The 23,010-nt window shown below is 37.7% G+C and overlaps 1 protein-coding gene across 4 annotated transcripts in view; it reads right to left on the bottom strand.

Moving 5' to 3' along the window:
* LOC127619953 (AT-rich interactive domain-containing protein 1A-like) overlaps window positions 1-23,010 on the bottom strand; it is a 91,079-nt gene that overhangs the window by 30,512 nt on the left and 37,557 nt on the right. For 3 of the 4 annotated variants that reach the window (XM_052092992.1, XM_052092993.1, XM_052092995.1), the window contains 2 exons: window positions 17,968-18,504; window positions 16,611-16,727 (listed from right to left, as the gene is read on the bottom strand). In XM_052092992.1, coding sequence (XP_051948952.1) covers window positions 16,611-16,727; window positions 17,968-18,504 — 654 coding nt within the window. The remainder of the gene's footprint in view (window positions 1-16,610; window positions 16,728-17,967; window positions 18,505-23,010) is intronic. The other variant, XM_052092994.1, reaches the window with a different exon arrangement.

Raw genomic sequence — 23,010 nt, 5'->3', positions numbered from 1 at the left:
GGTTAGTGTGGACGTGGCCTTAGCAGGCTACACAGTTAATCTAATACATAATCGCGTTTCCAACCGCCACAATTAACTAATAACGAAGTGTAAATTAAAGCATCCCATTAAGGGCTAGTCCTTTTGCGTCAACTTCCTCCGTTTACATTTTTTTAGCAGAGGTTCAGCATTCGCGTGAACTGTATAAACGTACAAAGAAAGCTTCAGTGATCATAATTGGAGCATTCTAGTATAGTCATGTCTTAATTTGTGTATAAGACCACGTCCACTCGAATATATTCTTGCTTCAAAAAAACATTCATTTTGCTATGTTAAGTCGCTCATTCACACTAGAATGGCATTTACCTGGACCAAAAACAAAGCATTTAGAAAGTTACTGCTTGCTTAGACAAAAAACGTAATTAGTAGTGCCCTATTATATCCACAATGCGAAAAACATGGACGGAATCGAAAAATCCAGTCATAAACATTTTATTAATAATAAAAACCTGGAATGTCATGACATTTGACAAATTTGGGATAAAAGTGAATGCTTGAATTAGGATATGTAAAACTACCAATTTTCATAATTGACTTGTCAGTCGGTGGTTTGAACAACTAATCGACTAGTCGTGTGAAGGACAATAGTGTATAATATAGACTCAGTTATGGTCACGTGACCCCGAGCAGACGTGTTTCAGAGGAATATATGGATGCCAAGCACAGCACTTCAACATGGTAACTAACAGATATTCAACAAATAAAAAGGCTAAATAACTATAACATCTCATTGCAGAAAACGATCAAAGAAAAGTAGTAGATAAGAAAGGCTCCGATAAAGAATGAGTGAAAAACTGAAAGATAATAATTGCATGTACACATGTAGTTCACAACATCGACCAGCGCTCCAAGAAGCTGCGTCTATGAATTAATTTGAGAATTGTGTCTCCCATTAAAACCACCACCACTACAAATATTAAATGTTAGTAGTCGACAACACTTATCGACTAGTCAGTGGTTGGACGACTAGTCGACCACCGTAGCACATCCCTGGCGTGAATGTACAATTAATCACAATGAAAATTGCTTATAAGTCTTCATGTGATTGTTAAACCGCAAAAGGCTGCGATCTTATTAAATACATAATATATAATCTGCATGTGCTCGGTCTTCAAAATAAGTGTGATGCCAGCCACTCCACACCACGAGCATCACATACTCTGTTCATGTTTAGTAGATGATAGCGAGCAGAGTGTTCATTCACTTTGAAGAGCACAGCACATACAGACTACATATTTATTTATTAAATCACAGCCTTCTGTGGTTTAATTATCAAACTGGGTCATGTTGCAAACTGCTTATCTGGAGGTGGGAAACTTCTATCAAATACAGTCTGACACTGAAAGGGCTTTACTCAGTTTCCTGCCAAAATAAAAGCTCCACTTAAATGGACACGTGAATGAGGGGGGGAAAAAAAGACAAAAATATATAACTACAGTATAGTAATGTAATATTCACTGTAATAATAATTATATAATATATAATACATTCTAAAAACTAAGGCAACATTCACACTAATCTGTTTTCATTTGAGATTCCTAACAGCCTCTATATCCAAAGTATGCAGTAATGGATAGCGTTTATCACTCCAAGAAAACATTGTTCCAGTGTGGATGAGAAACGTAAATGTAGAACACTCAGTGTTTTTAAACAAAAACGTTCTAGTGTGGACATGACTCATTTATTTCAATTTGAATAACAGTTGTTATGAAGCCTATGTGAAATTTAAGCACTTGATTTTGTATACAAATGATTTAGGCACTCGTGTATAAAAGCAATAAAGAAATTAAAGCAGTTCACAGCTTTTTTTATAATGTGTAGCCAACAAAGAATATAATATGCAGTTAACCCACCAAAAATACTGAATGAATTAATATTGAACTAAATGAACAATCAGCATTACAATGTCAAGGGAAATAATCTGGCAATTATGATTTTTGTATTTTAGTACGATGTTATGCCCCTTTTGGCGGAAGAATACAGGCGCTTAAGAACCGTTAAATGAACCAAACGTCATGAAAATCATCTGGTTCCAGTAATAAAAACAGGTTCTTGATTCCCTAGAACAAGACACTGAACAAAAACACAAAACAACTACAAATCATAGAAGTGTGGAAGAGGAAAAGGAGGAAGAAAACAGAACAAGGAAGAAAAGGAGAGGCAGCAGAGAGAGAGTGCTGCAGTGAGACAGCCTTTGTGCTGCCGTCAGCCGCGCACAGTGAGAGAGAGAGAGAGAGACGCTGGAGGACTGAGAGTTGGTGTGTGAACGAGAGAGCAAGAGAGCGAGAGACAGAAAACGTAGGGAAGGACAAACAGAGGAACAGAACACTTAAAGACAAAAAAAGGAGAGATGCACGTTTGATGCATGAATCCTTTTAAAAATCTGACTCAAAGGTGAAAAATGTTCAAGTCGCTAACTAATTCTGCAACGCATCTCAATTCCGATAATTAAGCTAATGCACAGGACGAGGGAAAAACAAGAGTGTGGGAGTGCAAAAGAGAGCGAATGAGTAAGAGTGACGGCCCCTGAACCTGAATAAGATACACGAACACAGGAAGACCCAGAATAGCAACAGGAAACATGGCCGAGAGCTGCACTGAACCACTGCCTTCACTAACGCTTCTCTCATTAGACAGAGATGGAAAAACACTCAATTTAGAGTAAAACTATGGTGTGATACTAAAAGACTGTATTTGAAGGATACACTTCAAATAATACTAGATACAATTGAATTTTCTGAAGAAAAAGTGAGTTATGCTAAAAGGGCAACACCCACTGAGTGTTGGTATGAGGTTGTGGGATGGAGGAACGAATCGTCTACATTATTGTTCCACGTGTGTATGGAATGCAAGTGTGACTCCAGAACTTGCGATGGTTACGAGCACATTTGTATGCATGTTCTTACACCAATTCAGTTTCAAAGTGAAACAATCGTTTCGTCAACAATTGTTGGAAAAATGAGCTATGTAAAGAACAATGTAGGTGTCCTAAATGACTTGCAAAACTATAGTTTGAAAAAATGGGTTTTAATGACTTCAACATAGTGCATGTAAACTTCTGACTTCAACTGTAATGGTCAAATTGGTAAATGCATTAATAACATTAAAGAAAAAACACATTAAACATTTTAAAAATAATTGTAGGAGTTATTGCGTTAATTTTGACAGCTCTTATATAAACATGCAGTGAAAAAGTATGTGAACCCTCTGGAAATAGCTTGCTTTCTGCATTAATTGGCCATAAAAAGTGATCCCATCTTCATGAAAGTCACAAGTATACAAACACAATGTTCTTTTGACAATGTGTATTACATGTCTTTATTGAACTCATCCCATTAAACATTCACAGTGCTGTGAAAAAGGAAGTGAACCCTTTGATTTCATTACTGCTCGATCCTACTTTGGATTAGACCTGCACGATGTCCAGAAGGAAATTTGACCATTCTTCCTTTAGGATGTCTGGTCTGAATGGCTCTCTTGAGGTCATTCCACAGCATCTCTATTGGGTTAAGGTCTGAGCTCCGACTGGACCACTCCAAAAGATAGATTTTCTTTTTCTGAAATCATTCTGTAGTGGATTTACTTCAATGTTTAGGGTCATTGTCCTGCTGCATCACCCAACTTCTACAGAGCTTCAGCTGGCACACAGCAACCCTGACATTATCCTGTAGGATGTCTTTATATACTTTGGAATTAAATTTTCCCTCAATGATGGCAAGCGTACAGGTCCCTAAGCAGCCCCATACTTTTTCTTGCCACTGTATATGATGTAAATATATTAAAATATGTTTTAATAAAATACCAGACATTACATCAAAACACATTTAAGTACACATAACACAGTAACCGTTCTTGCGTTATTTGGAGTTGGACATTTTGAAATAAATGATGTGCGGTTTAGTTAGATTCACTTAATAAAAATAAACAAATAATAAAACTAAAAATAACTGTGAATATGAGTCATTTGTTCGGGAGGTAGTGCTGAGTGTTTGCATTTAGAGATTCGAATGTACAAACTCACAAGAGTAGTTTGTTTGGGAATCGGACTACACTGGTTTGTTTTGCGTTGCTGACTCAATAGCAGTGTTACAGTGCTGCTGTATGGTACTGCAGAAAACACTGTCAGAGTATATTAGCAGGGTGTTCTGTCCGTATAAGCAGGAAAATGCTCATTCAAGAACCGTAAACTGTAATGAAAATCAATGAGCATTTTTTTTAAATAGAGCCAGTTCTGGATAAGACAGATTCTCGTTTAAAGAGGTTGAAAATAATGCTTTGGAAAGGGATAAATAATGTTCTCTTTGCAACCAGACAGCTCAAGAGTACATGTGAAAGACAAAACTGTTAGATGGGAAACTAAGTGAATAGGAAGCAGAGAAAGAGGAAAGACTAATGGAAAGAGCGGCAGACATCTGACAGTATTGGAGCATTTGGCACTGAGTGGTCTGTCGGGGTGGGAGTGCTCGGGAAACATGCGGGTGGTCTTGAAATGATATAAGCCACTGGGTTTCCTGTGTGAAAACTGCTCGAACTCATTCTCTTTCTTTCCAACACACTTTTCCTCTTTCCATTTCCTTCCTGACTTTCCTGCACAGTTCCATCCCAACGCCCTGCTTTAACTCAATATTAGTCCTCTTTCAACCTCGTATCGCCATCTCTCTGTATTCATCACATTTTCGAAGTCACAATCTCTTTAAAAAAAAAATACAATTGTGTCATAATTTACACACCATTGTCATTTCAAACCTGTATAACTTTTCTTCTGTGGAACACAAAATGAGGTGTTTTGAAAATAATTGAGGACTTCAGCCAAAGTATACAAAGTATAAATCTCGTCAACACCAGAGTGCTCGAGCACTGAACACGGGCAGCCTGATTTTTCTAACCACGCGTCTTTGGACACATAGTATGTGCCTGGAGTTATTTGCACTAATGAATGGGTCCACAAGGTGGTAAACTTACATTTTTAGCCGTTGTTGTCACTAAATAGTCCAGTGACTCATAGCAGTCATAGCAGGCATGCAGCAACCGCCTGTGTATGCAAGCACAGTTATATGTAGTGCTCGCGTTCGACTGTACACAGATGCTGAGCGTTCACATCAAAATGTAAGTATACCTAAGGCTTGAGGCCGTCGAGCTCCAAACTTCACAATAAAGAACAAAAATGGCATGCTGACATATCGAAAAAAGGTATGCCGTCGACGCCAAACACCACTGGATCATGTGTGCCATGAACGATTGAATTGCGGCAAATTTCAATATGCCGCAGCGCAAATAACAGATAAAGGGAAGGGGAAGATTATCAGTGAAAGCCATTGTATACCTTCAGAAAACTTGAAATGGTGCTTATTTGTCCTTTTGTCCACAAAAGCAAGCAAGACAATAGATTTGAAACAACACGAGGATGAAAAAAACAGAATTTTCATAATGTGCTGAACTATTCCTTTAAACCGCTCCATATGAAACCTTTCCTCTAAGAGGAAGAGAGAGAGAAAAAATAAACACGAGCGTGTGACCAACATGTGACCTTCCCCTTCAGGCCCGAGCGTGTTCACTTAGTATGCATAACAGAACCAGATGGAGCAAAAAAGTTAAAGTGACGATTCAAATGAAATACAGGACACAGAGGATAAGGACTTGAAAACAGAAAGAGCTTGCAAGAGAGATATAAAGGAACGAGAGGGCGAGTGTGACAGAACGGCGACCCCTGAAGTCATAGCGGTGTTCAGAAGTACAGAGGGGAGGCGGATACTGCCTCGGATTAGCAGCACTTTGAGGAAGGGGCACAAAAGCCTGTTGGAAAAGAACTGAAGGAGATTAAGAAAGACTGGAAGGAGCGTTCATGTTCTCACACACACACACAGAGGATATATCACTTCCAGGGCGTCCCACATTGAAATCCCAGGCTAATGGAAATCTCCCAGTGCCAGATATATCTCACTAGTATGAGGCCATTAACACTATTATCATCAACCAAATGGAGGAGGATTTGATTTGATCCTCGACTGATATGAACCACATTGCGTTGAGATTAATTTAGGAAATGAAAAAAGAAAAACATAATTCAAAACTAATTAATCAGGATCACATCAAAAGATGCCCAGTCTTTCTGCTTGTGCAGTCTGCAATCTGGGGAATCAGTTTTTTGGATTCCGACACTTCTCTCAATCCAATCGGGTCCAGGTTTTCTCCATCTTGGCATGTATCGGCATGCATATGACAGACATTACAGTAAACCAGAGCGCGTCTACGGAGGAACATGCCAAATGGGTATTAAGTAAAGCAAATTCTGGCTCATGGTGGGCATTCATGGAAAAGCTGCCTGAAGCTTGAAGTATGCCAACAACAAAAAAACACAAGTCCAATTATTTTTGTTGTCAACATAATAGCAGATTATAAAATGTGGCTATACATTTATTTACAGCACAAGTCTCTATACACTAGCATCAAGGGTCCAGGTTATATAGGGCACAGTGAACGCGGGTTGTGCGGGATTCCAGTACAAAAAAAGGTATAAATTTACCAAACCTTTTAAATAGTATGACAACATTATTTTGCATAAAAACAACAAATCGCAATTCATATTTGAATTACTGGTTTAGTAAATGATCCCGTTACATGACATTCAAATCTTTGAGGCAAATTTCAACACGCTACCTAACATTTGTTTGATAGTTTGCACGTCAGACATGATGTTACAACTTTAAATGTCTAAAGTTTATTTAATGCCTGCAATTAATCATTTTGATAAAAGATTAAAATGTATTTATTACAAATATAAATGATTGTACGCTGTGTATAAAAACCTGTGAAATTCTAAAGTAACTAAATTGTGTTTAGTTTCAAAAACAAAATTCCACAGTTTGGAAGCAGCAACAGGGCATCAATTTTTTTCTTGACCAAGTATTTACTACAGTAACCATATTTTTACCATGATGTTTGAATTGAAGCCATAGTGTTAATTCAGGAAAACAAAAACCATAGTTTCATTATGTTTTAATATTGTGGTAACACTTTACAATAAGGTTCTATTTGTTAACATTATAAAACAACATTAGTTAACATGAACTAACAATGAGCAATACTTTTACAGCATTTATTAATCTTGGATGTTAATTTCAACATATACCAACACATTAGTTAATACTCTATGAACTAACATTTTATTTTTATTATATAACATTAACAAAAATATATAAATACCATTTACTATTAACAAATGTAAACTTGTGCTCCCAATATTGTAGACTGTAATAACCAAAGTGTTTGGCAGAAAACATGTTTTATCTATAGTAACATTGTACCTAGTACAATTGTATTTACTATGAAATGTAAGTTAAGTAATTAAGTAGTAGTATTATTATGATGGTTTTACTATGAGTATAAAAAGGTTAAAATATGGCTATTTTAGTAAAACCATGGTAAATTTATTGCGAGGACACACAAAACTATTTCAGAAAAAAATACCCACCCTGTCCACTCAGGGGCTCCGTAGCAAGACAATGAATAAATTAGTCCAGTACTTTGGTACCAAGTCGATACTAAAATAAAAAAAGATATAACTGGTAACTGCCAGTGTTTCTGCAGTACCGGTAGTACTGAGCACTGACTCAATCCAGTACCAGCGTGGAGTATGACTGACACACAACTGCTTTCAAATGGTAATTTTGAACGTGTGCTGTTACTCTTTACACTGAAATGGACAATTAATCTAATTATAATAGTGACATGTCCTAGTGTGATTTATTAAATTGCTGAAGGCTGCAATCTTAGTGTAGAGGAGACGCGCAACTTGAATCAATGTATAAATCCGGCCACTCACAAATATTGAGAATTCACAACATGTTGTATCAGATGACAGAGCAGAGCGCTAATCTACAGTGAACTACGCAGCACATGTAAACTATATATTCATATAATTAAATCACAGCATTTAATCTCAACTAAACTTAACAGAGTTGACCAAAGAGCTTCACAGAAAGAAACATAGCATTTCAAAATGGCCACATACACAAACACCAGTAATCTAAAACACAAAATACACTTCAGACTCAAATGCCAGTGTATCAGTATCAGACGTGACTTAAAATTAGTTGTCGCAAACTGTTTATCTGAACAGTGAAGCTTCAGGCAAAATACACTTCATAATAAAAGCATGTTTAAAATATAAGCTAGAGCCCTGATATTGAGGAAATTGTGACAGACATATTTTAAAACTGTATATTAAAATGTAATATTCACTGTACTAATAATAATTATTATTATTATTAAGCAATATATCAGAAGCAAGACTGCTGTTGAATTAAAGTTTAGCAAAACGAATGCAATGGCATGTTGAAAAGTTAGATTTTCCCTTGTTAAAGGTTAAGAATGAGACAACATTTTGATGATGAAATATAAATAAAACATGAGTTCTGTAAAATAATAACAAAAAGGAAAACATGATTTGGAAAAAATAAAACCGATTTCTGGGAACTAGTCAACATTTTCAGTTAGAAATGACTGTGTAGCAAGCGTAAGTCTGATAAAACGTGTTCTATTAAATAATTTGCAGTGTTGGGGAACGTACTTTTTAAAGTGTACTTACATTATTGTTATTTCTGGATGAGAGCGGCAGAGCACATCTGGTGAATGGCGATCTCCTTCCTGCACACACGTACAGCTCGGCGCGCGGGCGAGAGAGCTATAAAAGTACTTTGAAAGAGTGCGCGCTGCTGCTCTCAGCCAGAATAATCACATATAAGGACACATACGCATGAAAACCGATGTGCAGTATCAAATACACAGAATGTATGAAAGTACTACTAACTGTAGAAAGCACATCAATTTGAAGACAAAGCCAAATCCAGGACATTTAAAGGCAATTTTGAAACCACGGCCGTATGCTTTTTTCAGGTCTGAAAAAGAGGACATGTCTGGGGAAAATATTTTTTTTGTTTGTTTTTTATATTGCATCACAAATGCCATTGGGAAAAAATCCCAAGCCCGAGGGGCTCGAGTCCGAGTCAAGTCAGAGTAAAAATCCAAGTCCATTAAAGTGTCCGAACTAGAGTACCCCAACTCTACTTCAATGTCTTTATAAATAAAAGACTTACTGAACAATTGCTATTCTTATAAAAATATTTCTTGTATTACATGAAGGATTTGAATTAGTTACATTTAAATCTAAATTTGATGTCCAGCAAACAAATGTTAATCAAATGGCATAATTTAATTAAAATGATCGAGGTAACTTTCTTTGTTGCGATCGGTTTGATTAATTTGGATGCACACATTACTCGCAAGACAAATATGCGTATTACTATGAAATCATAACATTTATACAGGAAAAACTCTCAAGTGCAATAAACAGCACAACACTTTGTCAATGCAACTGATGTGGCAACCAGCCCACACTAAACTATACGCTTGTGATTTTCTTGGCAGCGTTTAACAAAGTGCTTCTGTGCTTTGGACAACTTTTATTTTTTTTTTTTTATTTCAAATCATCTCAGCCATATTTTAAATGAGTTAAAGCATGCAAACTCATTTATCCACTATTGTAAAGTGACGTCACTGCAGTATCTCCAAGCACAGCTCACATATCCGACTAATGAGTGATGGAGTGGTGGTGGTGTAGTTGTCTAATGCACATAACTGGTAAACTGGTAATCAGAAGGTTGGTGGTTCCATCCCCACAGCCACCATCATTGTGTCCTTGAGCAAAAAACTTAACTCCAGGTTGCTCCGGGGGATTGTCCCTATAATAAGTGCACTGTAATACTGCTTTGGATAAAAGCGTCTGCCAAATGCATAAACGTAAATGTAAATGTAATGATAATAAAATTGGATAATTATTTATTGATTATTTTCATTAGCGATTTTATTGAAAATTAATTGGTAAATTTGTCGCCTAAGATAGTCATAACATGATACAGAGCTACAATCATGCCTGGTCATAGCCCACAAAAATGTAAATAAGTGAATTATGGCTGACATCATGTCCTAACCACGCAAAACATACACCTTAAGGCCTGGAACCTGGGGCTTATTGCAACTTATTTTGTTCAAGAACTGCCCACTTAGACAGGAAGAGTCATCTGATATATAAAATGAGCAATTAAGAGTTTGTATTGACTGAGTTTTTCTGCTATTTCTGTGTTTTCTAAGTACAGTACAATGCAGATAATAAATGCAGACTATTTCACAGACATAACAAAAACACAATATACACTCACTGAGCACTTTATTAGGAACACTATGGTCCTAATAAAATGCCTGACAATCCGCCTCTTGGTTCGACGTGTTGTGCATTCTGAGATGATCTTCTTCTAACCACAATTGTACAGAGCGGTTATCTGAGTTACAGTAGACTTTCCGTCAGCTCGAACCAGTCTGACCGTTCTCTGTTGTCCTCTCTCATCAACAAGACATTTCCATCACTGGATGTTTTTGGCACCATTCTGAGTAAATTCTAGAGACTGTCGTGCGTGAAAATCCCAGAAGGTCAACAGTTACAGAAATACTCAAACCAGCCTGTCTAGCACCAACCTTCAAATCACTGAGATCACAATTTTTCCACATTGTGATTGTTGATGTGAATATTAACTGATGCTCCTGACCCATTTCTGCATGATTTTATGCATTTCACTGCTGTCACACGATTGGCTGGTTAGATAAATCGCATGAATAAGTAGGTTTACAGGTGTTCCTAATAAAGTGCTCAGTGAGTGTAATTTACAGTTCTGCTTGTGGATATCTAGTTTATTAACTCAAACAAAACTTTGAATTTCTTTCAAACATCTTTAATGGTATCTTGAACGGGCAGTCAATGAGCGTACCATCTGAGTGCCAAAGTATCCTTTTTTTTTCTCTCTAATTTGGAATTCCCAATTAAGTCCTCATGGTGGTGTAGTGACTGGCCTCAATCTGGGTGGCAGAGGATGAATCACGCTATTCTCCACGGCATCCACGCACAACTTACCACACGCCCCACCAAGACAAACCAAATTATAGCGACCACGAGGAGGTTACCCCATGTGACTCAACCCTCATTAGCACAGGGGGGACAAAAAACTATTTGGTTGCTTAGGAGAACAGGCTGGAGTCACTCAGCACGCCCTGGATTCTAACTCACGACTCCAGGGGTGGTAGTCCGCGTCTTTACTCGCTAAGCTACCCAGGCCCCCTGCACCAAAGCATACTTAGATTTTCCGTGTGCCGGTTTGTCTTGCACAAAGTGTGCTTGATGCAAATTTCATATGAGCAGACTGTCCTTGCGCAGCCTAGTTTTTCTTGACACCAAGACAGTCCATCCCCTGTGACTTTGTGTGTTGGCAGCACATGCGCCTGCCATTGAATCACACAGCAATCGTAGTGTGCATGCATCAATTGCATCCCTATGGGCTAGCGGTCAAGAAAGTATCTTTTGAAAGCTGAGCGCTCGACCGAGCCCAAGATGGAACAGCATCTCAGCAATCTTCCAGCAGAAAGCATTTTGTCTGTGCACTGGTAGCAAAAATGCAACTTGATAGACAATCAGAACAGTTAAGTTTAATGTACAGCTGTGTGAAAACGACCAATGAAATTTCACTGCATGCAGAGCTTCCCAGCGTAATGCCACAGGAGTGAAACCAAGTGACCAATAAAATGTCTTGTTGCTCATCATAACAGCCAGTTAGAACAAAAAGTGGTTAAGACTTGATATGAGGACAGTTTGTGTATTTTAAAAGGTCAAGTTTACCCTCGAGAGCACTTTAACATACTCTTATTTCAAATCTGATGATATTTGCTGTTATTTCAATAACTGGCTTTCAATTATTGTGCTAACTATTGGCAGTAATCCTTAATGTAAAAAATTTGCTGAAGCAAAATCATGATTATTTTAACAAAAGCACTCAAATTAGGCTTAACTCGTTTATGCTTAACAAACTGCTGCCTTTTGCTAATCACAACCTCTAACGGATCAAATCGACTGGAACGGTGTAAATATTCTTTGGTGAAGAAAACCTCACACATGAGAGCAAGCGGTTCATCTAGCGTACAAAAGGTTTGCAGTTTCTAGACGTGTTTGTTCGTTGTGGTGTGAAGCAACAATTATCGGGAAACTAGGTGAACCAGTCAGGCTGGTTCCTATTCACTCACTGAATTGTCAGTAGCTGGCAGCTTTTTTCCATGTTATTGTTCATGAAGTCTGTCCTCAACAGCCAACGAATTAAAACTCCTCATAAAGATAAGTCTTGTATGGATTATTCCAGCAGGTAGACACACTATATACAGTACATAAACTTTAATTTTGATTTCAGTCGGACTAAAACCAATTTGTCTTTTGAAAATATAATGTAAATGCTTCAGTCCAACTGAAAAAGTCCTAGATTAAACGATCACAGCTCAGTTTCGTCCAGCAAGTATACATGTAAATTGAGCCAAAATTGCCCTCATCATTGTACGCATGCTCCGAAAGACAGGTAATGCGTGACCTGTATTTAACCCAGCATATTTGTTGTCAGTCCTTTAAATATTCGTTTATACATCGATCAGATCTCTTTTAACAACCATTCTAGTGGTCAAAAACAGCTGGATGGAGAATGGAACAGCACAAAGACGTCCAGTTGTTAAAACTATTTTTTTTTTTTATTCACTGATGATGTTGAGACACTGATGTGACGAAACATCTACAAACTTCAAAAACATTAAGGGTAAATTAATACAATAAAGAAAAAAACATTATTAATCGACTAGTTGGTTAGTTTGTTCTTCCTCCCTTCTTAAATGTTGACCCTGAAACAAATAAATGCTGTGATTTTATGTCCACTTGTGTGATTTATGTTTTCAAATACTGTTTCTCAGTGTGGTGAAACCTTTAGACTCATAGCAGCTTCTGTTTGTTACATAGTTGGATGACTCACGTGAAGGTCAAGTAGTGATTTGGAGGTGTTTTACCTTTCATAACGGACAGGTTAAGGCAAGCAGTAGGGGCTAATCTACCGTGAGAACATATCATGAAAGAGATGTGGCAGTAGGTCAATCGAGGGCTAGATTATTGCCTCTCTCACAGCTAGCCCTGGGGACTCCTCGGGATGAATAAAATCTCGGTCAATCTCAGTCATTGGCTACGTAAGTCAGAAATATATAAATAAAAAAAAGAACTAAGAGGAAATCACATCCTGAGGGCATCCCCCACTGGCACAGACTTCATGGTTTTGCGGTTTCCTCACTCATCCCACTTTTACCTTCTTCAGCCCTCATCTACTCTTCTATCTCTAGTTATTTACCTACTTTCTATTTGACACCTATATTTCTTCCATTCTTTCTTAAATTCTCATTATTTGGCCTATCTGATAAAGCTTTTTTTCTTCTTAGCGACAGTTGTTAAAACCTTTTTTTCAGACCTTTCTTCAGTCTCACATAGCCAGACTTTTGATTTGAAGCCTGGTCCACAATAATAGCCTAATCTGATGAGAGCTGACCACTTCGACAGGAAGAGATTGCCTTGCATACAGTCTCAGTGTTTAATTTAAATAAAATGACATTTTTAGTGGAGAGTAAATTAGTGGTGGTGGCCTAAAGCACAGAACTGGTAAGCAGAAGGTTGTCGGATTGATTCCCCCAAAGCCACCACCATTGTGTCCTTGAGCAAGGCATTTAACTCCAGGTTGCTCCGGGGGGATTGTCCCTGTAATAAGTGCACTGTAAGTCACTTTGGATAAAAGCGTCTGCCAAATGCATAAATGTTAATGTAAAGTTGAAGTATGTAATTTCTACACCACTAGCGTCAAGAAACAAAATGCAAAAATATCCAACATTACCAACATGTCATAAAAGAACTACCATGGTGGTTAAGCACCAACCAACATCAGCTTTTTTCAAATGCATCCTAATATATATATATATATATATATATATATATATATATATATATATATATATATATATATATATATATATATATATATGAGATTAATCCGCTATATCAGGGGTCGGGAACCTGTGGCTCGTGAGCCACAAGTGGCTCTTTGTTAAAAATCAAGTGGCTCGCCGGGTCTCTCACCATTCACCAACACATGAACGTTTAAAACTTTCTTGTGATACTTTTCCAACAGAAAGTGTGGGTGCGATTGCAAAGCTTGAAGTCAATGACACTGTTTTGATTTTCTTTCTCCCGAATCTTACAGCCTACTTCTGGTGAACAAAGTTTGAAATGAACACCCGCCGAATGCAGATTTTTCATGCAGAATATTTTGCTGATGTACCAGCCACTGTGGAAGGCGACCTGTAAGACTTCTTGGAGTGTTATATAACAAGACATTAGACACAAAGACACACGTTTGACAAAACGTGATTATATTTTGAAGAACAGACGTAAGAAAAGCCGAAAGCGCTTCTCCAACACACAAACATTCATTGAGTTCTGGGCCTCGTTTCCCAAAAACTATTGATCTTAGCTGTTAAGAGCATTTCTACAAGTGATTTTATGAACGTTTGTTATTTTTTATGTGCAAACGGTGTGATATAGACTCAATCCAGTTTGCGAGCTCATCTCAAAATGCATTTCATGCACGAGTAATTTTGCTCATCTACCTGCAAAAGGAGTCTCAGAGTGACACATGACAAGAAATGCTGATGTGTTTGAAGAAACACTTTATTATATTTTTAAGAACAGACAAAAGAAAAGCCGTCAATACTCGTGTCTGATTCACTGTTCAGAGGTGTGCAGCGGGACCCTGTCTCGTGAAACAAGTGCATGTAAAGAGTTATCACTCCTTTTTCTCTGTTTTATTCAACTGAAAACTGTTTCTAGAATAATGTAGTCTATGAGAATGCTGCAAATAATCTCCGATCATCTCGTGAGATGCTGTGAGTTTAGTTCACTCTTACACATAGTGAACACAACTCTACAGGTTCAGTTATATATACAGGTATATCTGTATTAAATAAATAAAGATGAAAGTGATTAAATCATAAGGTAATACAAGACACCTTCACCTTGAACCTAAAATTGAGTTCTAGTTTTTTCTTTAGGGAGCATAAATATGACCAAAACGCAATAAACACATTTGAAAAGAACACATTTTTTGGGAACATAATTTTTATTATGATGATTATTATAATAATCTTTACATTTATAATTGTCTTTAGTTCTTAAGTTGTATGCTAGTAATTTTCACCAGTTTCTGCATACTGATACTTACGTGATGGTAAATGGAGCCGTTGGAGACGGTAAATGTTTGGATTTGTGGAGGTTAAATAGATTTTTTTATCACTTCGTTATTTGTATTGATTTTTCGTTTCATTTAAAGTGCAATTTGAATTTAGAAATGTCTTTTGTTCAAGTTTTTTGTGTTTCAATAAAATAGTAAATTATTTGTTTGTGGTATGGCTCTTTCGAAAAAATGCATCAACCAAAAATAAAACATTGGCTCCTTAATGAAAGATTCCCGACCCCTGAGCTATATTAACAAACACAAATAAAATATTACAACTAATAGAAGCGAATGCACAGCTGAACTTTAAGTAGCATGCATCGAAAGTCGCGTGAAAAAGCCATTGTCGTAACTATGTGCAATGTAGCGCAAAATCCTAAAGTCTCTATAAACCTGAAAATGAATATGTCTCTAGCATGAAGAATCTAGCAGAAACATAGTAACTAAGGATCTAATACTTCACTATACTCATTATGTGCAATTTGTTCAGTCATTTATTTCAGGTTTCGCCAGGTCTTACATGTTTATAAGTTTAAGTGCACATCACTGCCTGTGGCACATCACCACTACGATGGGGCAGTTGTCACGGTGATACTCGCAGCCCTACTACAAAGTTTCTTTAAGCATCTTCTATTTTGATCAGCATAAAGTGGAATAGATTGTGGCACCTCAGTAAAACTCTTGAATATCTTTAAAATTGTCAAACTTTACCAGGCTCTAGTTCTTCTTTTCAAATGCACTTTGTAGCAGCCTGGTATCATAAAACAAACGTCGTAAAGCAAATTTTGCAATATGACTCCCAGAAGTTGCGTAAAACTAAACAATAAGACTTGAACTAGTGATTTTCACCCACTCTTGCCATTCTGTGTACAAAATGCATCAGACTGTCTGTAGGCGTGCTGTCTGGAGCTAAAACTAATCTTAACCTCCACTTATCCTAACTCTCCACCTCTCTCAAAACAGAACAAGATTTTAGACCAGATGTCTGAAATTGATATTCAGATTCTAGCTAAACCCTTACACGTTTTACATCTTCATACAGCATTGGCTAGGACCAGCATTCTCCAGCCAATTACTACCCTATACGGATGTAAAACACAAACAAATGTCATGATACCACAAAAAGTGGTGAATGGAAAAGTGTTTATGGCCAAGATTCGCACAAAATCATTAGCTAGATTTGGCGGATTAACTAAAAATAAAAAGTGTTTATTTACCACAGCACTTGCATAAATAGCAGCGCACATAAACGCACTACACCAAGAAACAGTTATCACAACCAAATTGATTGTCGTGTCAAGAGAGTTTGTCCAATCTGATGTACTTCAGCTTGGTTTTGACAGCTAGCATATTAGCGTTAATCTGCTTATGAACACTGATGGGACTCACAGGTAGGCTGGAAGGTCGTCCCTGCATGTTCTCTTCTGGTCCACTCTTACTGGACACCATGGGCTGATTGGAAGATGGGGCTGATGACTGGGAGCTGAAGGAGTCTTGAGATAGCTCCTTAGGAATAAATAGGATGACAACAAAATAAGCAAAAAGGGCAACTAACCCTGCACTTGTGTAAGAATGGTGTTCATCTAACACCCTGTCTACACTGGGCGTGTTCATTGACAAGAACATTCTAAACCGTTTATTTGTATAGTTGGCAGTAGTAGCGCCAGTGCGTGCTGCGCAAAATGGAACGGGACAGCCGTTTACTGTCTCTCGTGTATGGTGAAGACATAGTGGCAAGAACCCTGACTCTTAAAGACCCAATGAAAGTATGATGAATGGAATTATTTACTGTGTTCACACATTTCCTATTGAACCAGGAAGTTAAGGTGAGATTAGGTTTTACTTATCTAGTTGCTCGATTTCCAGAGGACGAGTTTAAACAGTAATGCTTTTTATTCAGAAACACTTCAGCATGTTCTGAGATTCAGAGAAATGTCCCTCTAATAGACTATTTAGGTTAATGGTTGATAGATTTTTGGATAATGGATAAAAAATTACTACAAAGTACATTTTTAATTGCATAGCAGGAAAATAAGGGAATTCATATCTGTGGCAGGGAAGAGTATTGCATTATCATGATTTATCTTTATATATATATATAGTAATATATCATTACATCAAATAAGTCGCTAAAAATATGACCTAGAATCAAACTGTAGATAGCAAATTGTAGTAGTGAATAATAAGCATAGTATTAAATAATTAACAAAAACAATTAACCATACTCTTATAAACATAAAACAAATACATTTTAATTTATGCCAATTCATTTTTCAGTTCACTAGCACCAGTGCTAAAAAAAGTGGCATTCGCATTTTCCACTCGTGCTAACATAGCCATCCCTTCAATTACTGCAAAACAGAAAGTTAAAGGCAAACACTAAAGGCCCGGGTATACTGTGCTTTTCAACTTGCAAATTTGACCGTTATTTTGGCTGTGAGCAAATACGAATGCATTCGATACATGCACACAATGACTGCTTTTTCATACTTTTAAGTACAATCAACAGAAGGCATATGCAACGTCGATCGTGTCGACAAAATCTGGGCCGTGCGCAGACAGTCCGCAGACTGTGCAGATGATGACATTTGCTTCACGCATACTGTGCGCAGACCGATCAGCAATGAGGACACCCGAAGTATACTACAAGGTAGTCACAACACTCCACATTTAGGTTTATATTAATATTATTTAGGTAATATTGTGTTGGTATATTATCTTGTGTCTTAACAGTAGCTAGTTTTACCTGTGGTGGCGGTGGAAAGCGCTGGAAGGGTGACTGCTGTTGCTGAGACTGCAGTGGAGGAGTCTGTGAGTACGGCGAGGGCTGACCCTGTCCTGAAGGCTGCTGGGTCGACTGTGGGGGCGCTGAGCTGGGCGGCTGTGACTGCGGTGGACCCTGCTGCTGTGTTGAGGGACCCTGCACTGCACTGGGAGATGCTTGAGGGTATCCAGGCTGTGACTGAGGCCCTTGCTGGCCTTGAGAGGGACCCTGAGACTGTGAGGGGCCCTGGGACTGGGGGTAAGGAGGCTGGCCTGACTGTGTCTGAGGAGTCTGGGAGTATGGAGGCTGGCCCTGAGGCTGACCGTAAGGGGATCCGCTCTGGCTATGGGGAGGCCCAGCGGGTTGCTGAGAGTATGGGGGCTGGGTGACTGGTCCAGTGGGGGTCTGCTGAGGATATTGAGACTGCTGAGGACCTCCGTGTGGAGAAGAGCCCTGTTGTCCATAGTAGCCACTCTGGTTCTGACCATAACCACCTGGGCCATGCTGTCCATAGCCCATCTATAAGGAAAAAAACAAGAACCAAGTATGCCATCAATTAGCAAGTAAACAATACTCTCTTGCAACTTATAACTAAGAACTAAGGGCACATATCAGTGACTGTATCGTGCATTGGGGTCTTTGACAAACTTATTTGTCAGAGGTGATAGAAATGTCATCTTTATGTCCATGTTGGCTTGATACATTGAGACATTTAAAGCATTTTCTACAAAAACTTGACTTCAGGACTTGAACTGTGTCAAGTGGTGTAGCCATAAATTAAAAGGCATTAAAAACATTTCCTTGCACCATGAATACACGTGTATCAGGGTTTCCGTTTGCCGGTAATTACCAGTTTCTGACTATTAAAAAGTCCCAATGTCCAACAACTTGAAAGATTGTCAGACACAATGTCTGGTTAGAATATTAATAAGAGCATCAGCAACTCCTTTAGTTGATGCCACAAGTGTACAGTGTTACACCATCCCAATGATGAGTGCAAGCTGTCGGAAAACTTTGAACTCAAGCTGTGGAGAAACACTACACACATTTGACTTCACTTTGGCAGCAAAACGCTTCTGCGCTGTGTAAAATCAGAGGAAAAAAGTAACAAAATAAAAAGAAATTGTCACAGCCAAGTTGAGAAATGATGACATAACCTCATGATTTATGTTATTTTAAGATTTCTTTTGTGAATGAAAAGATATGTGGCTATGATGTTACAAGATATGGGTTGCCAATGCTTTTTTTTTTTTTAACTAGACGCCAATTCTATCACTGCTATCATTTTGTTTATGGAAAGGCAGCTATAATGAACAAACGTTTATTGTTCATTTGACTCTGTGTCATTATTATATCACATATTATGCATAGTCCATGATGCATTGCAAAATAAACAGAAATAAGATGACCAGATTTTTTTCCAATTTGTCCGGTAAATTTGATAATTCCCTGACATGTTGTCCAGCACCACAATTTATGTGTGAAAAACTGGTGTGTAGTTTTTTTTTTTTTTTTTTTTTTTTAAATTTCAATGATTTGAACTAAAACATGTTCATTATAGAAGATGTGTAGTTAAGTAATTGTTTTGTGTAATTAAATGGCTATGGGGGGAAAAAACGAGCGTAACATCATTGATTCATCAGCCATAGGTTTGAATGCCTGATTGCACATGGAAGCATGTAAACACTAAGCAAAGCAAAAGGCAGAATAATATCAGCCATCTTATCGGTTATTGGTTCACCACCCACACAAAATCTGCAAAAAGCTCAACAGATTTCTGCTAAATTTGAATGCACGTAATTCAAATAGTTCTATACATACTCCACCCTATGTACATTCATTCAGAAAACATTTAGCCGTTTTTATGATGTTTTCAGCTACCAGTATAGTATACTTCTCTCAATTTAAAGGGCTCATGACATGAGGAATAAATGTTTTTTTCTGCATTTCTTTTTGAAAAATTATTTTCTTTTGACATATAACAGGGCTCCTGACTAAAAAAATGACTTATGAGCCATTGACTCCTAAGCTGAAACATTAAGGAGCAAAATGGCTGTTTTAAGTCGCCAAATCATATAATTGCTCGATTTAGATTGCTGTTCAGAAACTACATAGAAAGCCAAAGAAAAGACAGCTGATAACCAATTAATCAGAGGTTTAATAAACAGTATATATAGATGAGAATATAAGTTTGCATTCCCTTTTGTCTCAAATGTTCACACCCCTTTCATAAATTATACAAATAAAAGAGATAAGATTTTTTTATTTAGTACTGCCCCTCAGTCTACATTACAGATATAACAAAGTATATTATGCAGATAGATGAGATGACAGACAGACAGATCATTCTAAAATACTGCCTTAGTCTTTCTTTACTCTGACTAGATGGCCCAGACACAGAGACTACAAGAGTGCAAATTGAATGAAATCCCAGATGCAGTTTATTGTGCTACTCCAATTCTAATCAATAATTACCAGAAGAACAAAAGTGGTATACAGTGTGACTTTTAATTATAAAGAAGCCCTAAATACACATGGGACTGTTATTTTGAAATGTCTGCACTCCCAGTTGTGAGTTCACTGATGGCTGATTTGCTGAGAAAGTGATTCAAACTGCTAAGTCTCTTGAGTTCAAACCCTATTTTTCGGTCATTGCATCCTTGGCCCCGCCCATTGGTTCTCAGTCAGTCACACAGATGAAGAGGAAAGAGATGGGGCCTGTCATGGGAGATTAATCCAAAGCGGATTTACAATGGACATAGGGCTGGGCGATAAAACAATATCACTTTAAAGAAAATTCACAATAAGCTTGAAGAATTTCCTATATTTATTGCGCGTTGCTAAAACACAAGCAGTTCAGCTTTCTCAGGCTGCGTTTCCACTGGGGAGGACAAATTCCGGCGCTCACAGCGCTAGACTCTCCTAGCATGCTCCGCAACACAGCCAATCCTACGATCCACCTTGCGAGCATGACGCTCGGGCTTTCATAGGAATGAATTGAAAACGCTCTCAGCTTCACTCACAACGCACCAGTGGTAACATAGGGTCAGACCAGATGAACTTGCTAATGCTAGCTGCCTTACTAACAATTAGGTTACATCAGATAACCGACTGATTCAATTCGCACTGCAAGACTTCATGGCAACAGTTGCACCCTCTCACCGTGTCTAGTGAAGAGCGCGACAGAACAACAGTGATGTGGACAGCAGCTCGGATCTTTCTGCGCTGTAATCTTGAATATTGTTCTCTAGAAATTATCCACCAAACATGGATAATTTCTGCCCTGTCCCGATCCGCACACATTGCCTCTTTTCCCTGCATGTGTGTAGACATGAAGCACCGCATGAGTTAACATAGTTTCAAAGCACCTTTTAAACCAAAACGTTTTTCCCTTCTAAATGTATCTTTATTAATCAGCATGTTACGAGCCTTTAATAATAAACAAATCGATTTCTGTTCTAATTTTGTGAAAATGTATTAGATGTCTGGAATGGATAAGGAAAGACTAAAATGACTAGTTGGTAGACTAGTCTCTCACTTTAATGAAAATATACAAATGTTTACATTTTCTCTCGGGACACCCCTGAACCCACATTCAGCATCATTCCACAGTCACAAGGGCTTCTATGCCCCATACTTGGGAAACTGAATCTAAAGAAATATAAAAATGTGTTTTAATGTAAAAATATTCCAACAAATACTGAACTGCTGTCACTATGTTTCAGAACAAACAGATGATCTTCTAACATTCATTTTCAATTGATAAACGGTAAAAGACGGTAAAATTGATAAAAGATCCTGCAGACCCCGCTGCTTTGGCCGTCTTGGAGCAGTTTTGTAGAGACTATTTTGACTGTTTAGAATTTATTTTTCTTCTTTTCTTCCGTCAACTTTGAAATAAAAAAAAAAGTGCAATGTGTAAATGTGTATAGTTATAAATATCGATATCGAACAATATGAAAAAGCTTATAGTGATAACAATTTTGGCCATATCGCCCAGCCCTAACTGGACACCTTCATGTTTTTCTACATGCACAGACTGATATATTTGACTGCTTGATACATATATCTCTCTACTATTACTAAAATCAACTTAGCAAGTAAAGGTGTAAAATGTGTTTATTGTTTGCAATATGTTTAATCGTTTCAATGCTCCCACACAAGCGATTTAACACATTAATACATGCATTCCCATTTAACACACTTTTATCAGGCTCACAATGGCAGTAAAAAGGCGTTTAGGTTTCACCTGGGCTAAGGTCAATGTTTTCTTCAGAGCTCTTATCCACTTGAACCAATCAGTGAGAACATGAGCTTTCAGGAAAATGCTTGAATTTTTATTACTTTCAGGCAGCATACAAAATAAACTGACCTTGCTGAAGAGAGTACTGAGTGACACAAAAGCCTGATGGTGACAAGCATGGCAATTTCCCTCTCAAGGAAAAGGGAAAAAAAAAATGGAAAAGAAAAAATGTGTCTGACAGGGAGGTTTTATAAAAACAACCTGAAAAGCATGTTCTATGCTAGTCTTACAAATGGATGGCACACTAGTGCATGCTTACTCATCACAAGCACAATAGGGCACCGGGTGCTCCACATGCGAACAGACACCTGGATCAAGACAGGTAGACACTCAAAAGCCGCTGCACACAACAATACAAGCTTGTGCATGGAAATCCCCATGTGACTGAGCTTCACCATGACCTCATCACAACCTTCTTTGAAAGCAGAGATGAAGGCATGAGCTCAAGAACGTCTGAAAACTTCAAGTTCAAATTGAAACAAAGACCAGGAAAAACCCAATCTGGCATGACAGTAAAGATCTGCAAACAATGTGAGAGAAAATGAAAAAGTGATTATGAAAAGAAGGTTGGACGCATCAACTACCTGACGACTTGTGATATAAAGAACAATAAATAAATGAATAAATAAAACATTTTTGGAAAACTATAAAATTGATTGTAGAAATTCTATATTGATTTGAAAAATGCCAAGCGGTGTAACGATAAAGTAAAAGGTTTTAAA

Source organism: Xyrauchen texanus, chromosome 26 (genome assembly GCF_025860055.1).
Source record: "Xyrauchen texanus isolate HMW12.3.18 chromosome 26, RBS_HiC_50CHRs, whole genome shotgun sequence".
Taxonomy (NCBI): Eukaryota; Metazoa; Chordata; class Actinopteri; order Cypriniformes; family Catostomidae; genus Xyrauchen; species Xyrauchen texanus.
Note: the sequence above shows the minus strand (reverse complement) of the source record. Positions and strands in the feature narration are given on the sequence as shown.